At 42.0% G+C, this 9,391-nt stretch overlaps 1 protein-coding gene across 1 annotated transcript; it reads left to right on the forward strand.

Moving 5' to 3' along the window:
• The first annotated feature begins 1,273 nt into the window (after positions 1-1,273).
• LOC111974245 (phosphoinositide-3-kinase-interacting protein 1-like) lies at positions 1,274-9,391 on the forward strand. Its single transcript, XM_024001907.2, has 6 exons — positions 1,274-1,519; positions 1,934-2,062; positions 2,482-2,598; positions 4,111-4,293; positions 4,608-4,686; positions 8,815-9,391. The coding sequence occupies exons 1-6, from the start codon at positions 1,453-1,455 to the stop codon at positions 9,032-9,034; spliced, it is 795 nt and encodes a 264-aa protein (XP_023857675.1). The 5' UTR covers positions 1,274-1,452; the 3' UTR covers positions 9,035-9,391.

Consider the following 9,391-nt stretch of genomic DNA (forward strand, 5'->3'; position numbering starts at 1 on the left):
TGTGGAGGGCGCAAAGGGCATAGCTGGGATAAAAAATCTAATCAAATTGTATTTGTCACATTTGCCGAATACAACAAGGTATACCTTACAGTGAAATGCTTACTTACAAGCCCTTAACCAACAATGTTTTAAGAAGTTAAGAAAAAATAGATAAGTAAAAAATGTCAAATAAAATTAACAAATTAATAAAGAGCAGCAGTAAAATAGCAATAGCGAGGCTATATACAGGGGGTACCGGTACAGAGTTAATGTGCGGGGGCACCGGTTAGTCAAGGTAATTGAGGTAATATGTACATGTAGGTAGAGTTATTAAAGTGACTATGCATAGATAATAACAGAGAGTAGCAGCAGTGTCAAGGGAGGGGGGCAATGCAAATAGTCTGGGTAGCCATTTGATTAGATGTTCAGGAGTCTTATGGCTTGGAGGTAATAATTGAGGTAATATGTAAAGTGTTGCAAGTCAAGTCTATTGCCAGCACTCATACTTTATAGTGTGAGTCTTTTGGGGTAATCTTTGGACAGCTCAGGAAGGCAGAGAGGCTCTTTGAGAGATACAGTGGGACGGTGTCTGGACTCTGGACAGTCTCTATATTCAGAGTGTTGTTTTGAAAGCTGGCGAAGTAGGGCAGTGGGGAAATAATTTATGAGTTCTGTAATGTGTTCCATTGGGCCAGCAGGCTAAATGGGGAACAAACAAGGGAGAAGTGTTTCAATGCTGTTACTCTAAGGAGCTTCTCATTGTTTCATTTTCTGCAATTCATTTTACCATGTCTCCTGCAGCCGATAATGTAGTTGGTGGGGCAGTGGGTTGGCTTTGCTCTGTGCTGCCAAAGGAGGAGATCACCTAAATCTTCCCATCAAAAGAAGATTAGAAAAAAGGATGATACAATTGATCAGTGATCAGTACAAGGCCGTCTRAAATCCTTTTCATTTAACACAGTTCATTCAAATCAACAGATCCTAAAGGAACCATATATTATTTACTTATAAAAACTACATTTTAGCTGCTCAAACATCAAGAGAAACAGTGAGTTATTCAAATCGTATAACTTCATGACGATATGATATTAAAAGGTGTACTATTCAGTGCCGAGTAAGCAATCTGAGCATGTCAATTTGGTCCCAATGGATGGAGCGAGTTTCTGGGTGGAGCACTTTTGGCTCTAAGTCTAGGACATTGAAAAAGGCAGCGCGCCGCATCTGCCGCCACCGGTACTGCAGTGCAAAGGGGCGTTCCTTCTCCAAAAGAGCGAGAGAGAGGCTGTTTACGAAGAAAACAGATCTTGCTTTGACAAGAAGAAGGGCTAGTCTGCAGAGAGGAGAGCAGTTTGACTGAATTATTCAGCATAGGCTCTTCCACAATAAAACAGATTGTTTTATTTAAATAACCCATCTATTTCATTTTGTGCACTGATACTTTTTCATTTTTATTCATCCTGTCAACTCTACGGAATGTTTTTCTCGCTGCACTTTGTTTTGCTAAGCATGGCTTTAGCGGACAGAACACCCAATGCTGAAGGTAACACAATACTCTTATTATGACGACTGAAAAGCAATGCCTTTGTTCACACTAGTCTATTTATTATTACATATAATTATGTTTATTTGTTTTTGTTATATACTCAATATACTCCCTTTATCGGTTAAGAATTTGAATTTTATAGTTACATTATGGCTTAGGACCTGAGAAATTGAGTCCAAGAAAATGCAAGTTCTAAAATGTATTTGTTTACAACAAGGAGATTCAAGAATACATTTTGTGTTGATTATTAATATGAATGTACGATTACAGCACTTTCTGGGCAATTCCTTGTTGAATATATTACTTCTAGATTATGCACTTACAGTATGTTGATGTTTTATTTGCTATCAATTTCTCCTCTTTATTTTCAACTGAACATGTTAATTTTCCCATAAATCAATGTGTCCCCAGACTGCATCAAATCCAACGGTGTAGAGTACAGAGGGGAGCAACAGAGCTCCTACACAGGACTAACCTGTCTGAACTGGACCAACACAACCCGGGACTATGATGTTATGGCGTATAGAGATTCACAAATGGGTAAATTACATTGTCATTTCATGACACAATCAAACATGTAATATACCATCAAATTGATAGTTCATTGATTTGACAAGTTCTCATCTGCCACCATTGCTGTGGTGTTCACTAGAAGTGCCCTGGTTTAAATGGCACATTTGTTGTGATGGTAAAAATGTTTGTTTGGTTATAGATGTTCCTGACATGAGTGTATAACTCAAGGCTCTAGTCTCTCTGTGTGGGTTATATTAGTAAGGTCAGGGTTGATGTATTTCAATATTGTTGGCAAAATACAGAGCCAGAGCATGCATTTCAGTAGTACAGTATATTTCATGCCCTTTGTGTTCATTATGCAAGCTTTTAATTAATTATACCGTGAGGGTTTTTCCACCTGTGAGGAACAGTGAGGATGTTGATGTCCTTTTCTTCATGCTCTGTAGGTATTGGGGAACATAACTACTGCCGTAACCCAGACTCATCTGAGAAGCCCTGGTGCTACGTGACTGGCCCAGATGCTGAGGCACAGAGACAATCATGTGCCATTGACACCTGCAAAGGTATTTAGCTGCCCAGTCATACAAAGAAATAATCAGTATAATAGAAATACCTCCACTGACAGTACACAAGTCAATGCACTACATTGGGGAAATGTATGTAAAATGCTGCTTAAACATATACCTGGCGGAGGGCATATATATTATGCACACACATTGAAATGTAGGTCAGGGCTGGGTAAAAACACATTATTGGATGAGGAGGGGGGGCTGCTTCCTCTGCCCTTCCCTAAATGTATTCTCAAAGCAGTTCTTGGAAAGGAAAGTCACTGTAGTTGAGAAATCGCTAACTTTAAAGAGGTGAAATGTAAATGTTTTTCTGAGAACTTGTCTAACCCTGTGAATGTTATTATTAAGGTGCGAGGCTCTAGAAGTGTTATGATGGGAATGTCCCCCTAAGAGTTGGCCTTGAGAACCAAGCAAACTAATGGGAGGCGTGTGTTTCTTTCTTGGGAACCTAGAATGTATTTCTTCTCAAGTTCTAGGAGGCAAGTTCTAAACTGACTTGCCTAGTTAAATAAAGAATATAAAAAATAAGGAAACTAGAGCTCTTTAGCTGAAGATTTTTAGACAAGAGATATTTGTAGTTATTTTTTTATGGTTATGCATTTATACACAAACTGCTGCATTTTATTTTTAATAACCCTGCTGATTAGGCATATCTGGAGAAGTCTCTTCTCCCATGTGAAAAGCTGTGAGAGAAGAGTCAATCCACTATGAGGCTGTTTCCTGGGGGTTTGATCTTTGACCTCATTGTCTGGGAAGACAGTGCATGTCAAACAATAACAAGGGCCCTGTCCTTACGGAACCTGCAGATGCTACATTTTAAAGAGCCATAACTTGTTAGGCAGGCGGCTGCCTAAGGTTAGGTATAAGCCTGAACCTCTTACTCAACCCATTGGTGGAAATGAGACCTTTCCCATGGAGACAGCAGGCAATTGGCTAATGCTGGCTATGACCTCATGTTCTTTAACTCCAGCAGAGTTGGTAAACACCTTTTTTGGAGAGCAGATGTTGACATCCGCAGCTGCAGTTTCCTTTCTCCTGAGACTGCGATCACGTCACGTGTAGTGACCCCATTGTGCTATGAAATGGCTGTCATTTTTATTATGCATTTTCTTTATAGAACTGCTTCCAAAGTAAACAAATTAGATTAATCCAGTAGCTCTCCTGCCCATCTGAGGATAGCCTCTGTGTCAACTTTATTGATGTCAAACAAGGCAGTGATTAGAAACCATGCTATTTACTACATGGAACCAAGTGGAAATTAGTTTCCTCCTCTATTCACTCATTTATTTTATCTCAATGTTGATTCTACAATAAAGCACGTAAAGAGCCTCTTCTGACCGGCCTGGGAAATGTGAATCATTAAACAAGAAATAGAGTTAAAACTATTACTATCATGTGTCCTCAAGTACAGAAACCCAAATACAACATTGGAAAAAACAGAAAGCAAACTAACATGGCGGTTGGTCAGTGTTTGGGGACTGGATGTTGATCATATTGTCTCCACAGACGAAGCCCCTACAGAGGCAGAAGCATCAGAGGCAGGCCCCCTCACCACAGCACAGACAGAGATCTTTGAGCCGGCCAAGTCTGGGCTTGCCCAGGGAGGAGGTAATGCGGTCCAGCCAGTCATGGGCATCATCCAGAGGGTACGCACAGGACCCAAGAAGAAGAAGGACCTGGGCACTCTTGGTATGTCCTGATCTCATTGCTGAGCCATAGGGGAAAGGGGGGATGCCATAGGGCCATAACATGTGAGCCTAAAGGGACAGTACTAAAAAGAGTGGGCCAGGTTGATGCAGCTCGGCTTGGTACAATGAGATGGATATAAATGGTCATATAAATGAGTTATAAAGGATTCAAAATATTCTCATAGTCATAACAGAATTATTTGCCTCACTGCAAGTGAACTGCACTGATATGCACATTTTCAAATACATACTGTATATAAACGTTTGTGAATTCAGTTTGGTAACCATAGAGCCGGTGTGTCATGTCTCTTTCAGGCTATGTGGTTGGCATCCTCATGATGTCCATTATCATCCTCCTCGGGGTGGGCATCACCTTCGGATACTTCTACAAGAGGTCAGTGTCAGCCACTATGCTACACTAGGTGCTGCAACTGGAGAGACAGAACATTACAACCCTAGCTATGTTTTACTACTTTGTTAGGTTGTATCATGTGGTATGTGTGAGTGACATAAGAACTAGAACACATGCTGTGCACCACAAGACTAAACGGTGCCTCTCCGGAGAGTAGGAACACAATGTTTCATCGATTTGCAACAGATGCTTCTTTCTACCGCGAGAGAGACAGTGGTGTAGTGGTGATTCAAAACTCGAATGTAGCGTTGCACAGGCTTGGCACAGCTTAGACTTGTTGTGTTCATGATGAAGGCAGCAGCTCTGAGTGCTTGGAACCTCTTTGGCGGAATGCCAGTGGGGAGAGGGAGGGCATGTGTGGGCAGTGGGCACAGAATGTTACCAGGATGTAGAGCGGTGTCACTCGGATGTAATGAGACCCACTGCCACAAAGACAACAACAACGTGAAAACAAGAAACGGAATGGAAAAATAGGGGAAGAGAATGCCTGCAGTCTGGGTATTTTAGGCACCCACGTTTGATTCTGAAAGAGTGGAGAGCGTGAAGGAGTCCTGGGTGTGGGGGGGTTGGAAAGATAGAGAATCCACTGCAGTGGTGCAGCAGGCAGAAAGAGGGGCCCAGTGCTATACAGGGCGGGATTCTTACTGATACCCTCTAGCACTGAACTAGATGCTCTTGAAGCTCGGAGTTTGGCTGTCCAATCTGATTATGTGGGACTGTCATCGTTATCTATTCTAAGTAGCTCTTTATTAATGAGGGGAAGCAGCGGCAGCAGCAGATTGAATCCGGGGGGGGGGGTTAGACCTGCCCTCAGAGACAAGTGACATCAGTAATGTGATGCTTGCTTAGCCTCCTACATGTATAGTAAACACGCATCATCACATATTGATGGTGAATCCATGCCACCAATGATATGTGTGTACTTTTGAGAGTAGCTTGAATTAAATTGATTAGATCAATTTCCAATCATACGTACATACAGAGTTTTAGCCTTTTTCTTTCTCACGCAGTAATATCAGGTTTAGGGAAAAGGTACAGCCTCTGAATCCCAGGCTTGTCGAGTCAACGAGACAAGATTTGGAAGGATAGCCGCACAATAATTAAATAGCGAGGGTTAGGAGGATTTGCTGATTCCTAAATTTACATAACGCAGACCCAATGTGTAGAATCAGTGCTGTAGTGGGGCGTAGTGTCGCATAGAAGCAGGGGGCAGGAAGAGGCTYCCGTCCAACAGTATGGTATGTTCCCTGTGCCGGCTGGGGCTCAGCAGATAGCAGACCTCACAACACCCTCAGATTGTGTCCCAAATGGCACCCAATTCCCTACATAGTGCACTACTTTTTACCAGAGCCCTATATAGGGAATAGGGTGCCATTTGAGACAACTCCAGTTACCTGCCTGGACTGGCTTAGCTCATACTGCAGCATGCCTGCCACCACCTACCCCCAGTCTCCATCAAAACATTCCCTTCCCTGTACCAGACCAGATACTGCCTTGAACCGCCCCTGTCATTTCTGCTACCACAAGATTAATGGACACTGTTAAAAATACCATCATCCAATGATATGAGACTCAGCATGGGACACTGTTAAAAATAGCCTCATCCAGTGATATGAGACTGAGCATGGGACACTACCTCTCGCTCTTGTCATGAATAGAAATCAGGACCCAAGCTGGCTCTCCAAGTGTTTTGAAAGGGTATCCAGGTCAAAGTAAGTTGCTGAGGCACGCTATGATGAGCCTCTGATTTAAAGCTGTGTTTTCCTCAGGTTAAAGACATTACTTCTGCAAACTGCAATGTGAAATAGCAACTGTCAACCCCGTGTGTGTATATAATCTGCCCCAACACTATGATCAGTACCACACAGTGGCGGAACTAGAGTTTTATACATGAGGTGACCAAGGCTACTTCAGGGGGTCCATAGACCATGACAGAAAATGAGTGTGTAACCCTAACCTGGCATCTAAGGAGCATGAATGAATCCTATGATTACTGATTAGAGGTAGAAGTGATAATTCACTTAACGCGGAGTTCTTCAATGTGGCAGATAGTGTGGTCCAAAAGGGTTACTTCACTATAAAGGGTTACTTCACTACAATTCTTTAACATACTATGAATAGTCAGTGTCTCTACCTCGGAACTGCAGCTCAATTTCTTTCTCTCTCTCTCTCTCTCTCTCTCTCTCTCTCACTCTCTCACTCTCTCACTCACTCACTCACACACTCACTCACACACTCACACACTCACACACACACACACACACACAGGAGATAAGATAGCATTTGTGTATTACATAAATTGCATAGTTTATTTACAAAACAATTTATTTACAAAAAAAATGCAATTTGACATACCTGGTATCAAGCAGAAATGGACATAAAAAATAATTTTGGTGCACATCAATATTACAAATTTAGAGTATCATATTTATGCTCATATATATTATGTTAACTAATAGCAAAGAAAAGTTTGGGAATTGGCCTAATCAAGCCAATCAATTATCATTTTTGTGAGACATCTAAGCTTTTAGCTGACTGAAAGTGTAGAAAGCTTTCGTGGATGGCACCGTTGTAATAGTACCTCACAACTAAAGACATTTGTTCTTTTTTCTTTAAATGTTTGGTTTCGTCTGCAATTACACTAAAAACTTCACTTTCTTTTACTTCTCTTATTATTTAACTTWGTACCATCTCAGCTAAGCCCTCAAGAACTTCCTTCTGGATTTGGTGGCTTGTGTACATAGCATTGCCATGTACACAGGGTCATGCTTTGCTATTTCTTCTAAGATTGTCAAAAAATTACCCTTCTTGTGAGAGTCATTAGACTCTCGATGACCTCTCTGTGCTATATTTTGAGTGGCAGTTGTTAGGAGCACATCTGCAATTGTTTTAATGTAAGTACAGTTTTCCTCCACTTTCTTTTTCCAGTCCTCATTTATGACATCTAACATTGATGAGTGGCTGTCCAAGCATACATAGCATTGATATGATGCTCTGCAATCGAATGGAGCTTAAACCCAGAATCTTTAAACAGAGCCTTTTTCCAGTTACAAAAACCTGACTGTGATGTGAAGGCAGATTCAGGTGTATTGGGCAGTCTGTTTGCACCTGATCTGCCTGTTTCTGCTTCTTCAAAAATAAGTCTATCTCTCCCTTTCTTTTCATGTTTAATTGACCCTATGCAAAAATAAGACAGTCTATGGTTACATCTAAGCATCCAATTACCCACATTTTAGTCCAATCTCAAATACAAATCCTCATTATCATAACTGTACCTTAAAATCAACTACCAGCCTAAGTTACTAGTTAGATCATGGCTAGTCCTACTCTGCAGTAAGTAACTTAGCTAGATGTAGTTTCTTACACCTTTACGATAGCAAACAGGCTATCTGCAAATTGTGGTAATCTTTTGAGTAACGTTAACAGATTGATAATAACAATTGTTCGTTTTGAGTTCAAGTATGAAAATCTGAGTTAATGTATTTCAAATTGCTGAATGTTAACTTGCTGAACACTGACAGCTGTAACCTACTAGTTACCCCACATTAGCTAAACATTCGTATACTGTAACTTACGACACTGCACTGTATATGCGTGTATTACTAGCACAGATGAAAACATAATGCTAAATTGGGAACCGATCTCTCTTATCTGATTGACTGTCTGTTAATGGAGCCAAAGGTCTAACGTTAGCTTACACAGCGACTCAACTTTCGTAAAAGTTGTTCAAGAAACCTAAACCCGATGCTAAACCTTAAAACTTACTTCAAATATGATGCTTTCGACAATCGCGAAAAGAGCTTGTGGAGCTGTGAAAATGTTCTCTCTTCTTCTGTATGTTCTTCTTCTTCTGTATCTCGAAACCAACGCTAATATTCTCTCTTCCTCGTCCTCAAGTTGAAAACGTCAAAATAATTGCTTCTTTCAACAAGAGGTGAAATGAGATGTCAATCAGCATCAAACTGCCAGTAGGGAATGACATTTTGGTGTGGCACCCGGGGTGGCCAATCCGATGTCAGTGGTGTCCAGTGCCACCCGTATACCCCTCTGGCTCYGCCCCTGGTACCACAGTCCACCTAACCTGTTCTGTCTATGTGTTGTTTGCTGCAGAGGTCGGGACCTGAAGAAGCAGCATGAGCAGCGTGTGTATGAGCGGGAGATGCAGAGGATCACCCTGCCCCTGTCGGCCTTCTCCAACCCAACCTGTGAGTTGCTGGATGAAAACACCATCGTCATCACGGCCGAGAAGCAGACCCCCACCCAGGATGGTATGGTAGGGGAGGGGGGAGACCCCCTGATGGGCCAGCAGGCTGGTACACCAGGAGCCTGAGCACTGACCGCCCCACTGGACTGGAAATGGACCATGACATTCGAACCTCAGAGGACCAAAACACTCCCCTAGCCTGACCTCCCTCTGCCCCCAAATCACCCCCCTTTTGAAGGCCTACAAGGAGAAGGGATGAGCTCCAAAGACTGAACTCTGTGTCCTTATTGCCCTGCTTCTAACACACACACACGTGTCACAAACAGGGAAAGAATACGACACAACATGTGGAGGAGGACTAATTTCACTCCATGTGGAGACCATCCGGTGAATCTGGTGATGGTTGTGTACAAATGTGAATGTCAGGGATGCTCATTGAGAAATAGTGCATTTGATATCCAAGAAAACATGATCATGGGCTGA

This window comes from Salvelinus sp. IW2-2015, linkage group LG15 (assembly GCF_002910315.2).
Source record: "Salvelinus sp. IW2-2015 linkage group LG15, ASM291031v2, whole genome shotgun sequence".
NCBI classification, from domain to species: domain Eukaryota; kingdom Metazoa; phylum Chordata; class Actinopteri; order Salmoniformes; family Salmonidae; genus Salvelinus; species Salvelinus sp. IW2-2015.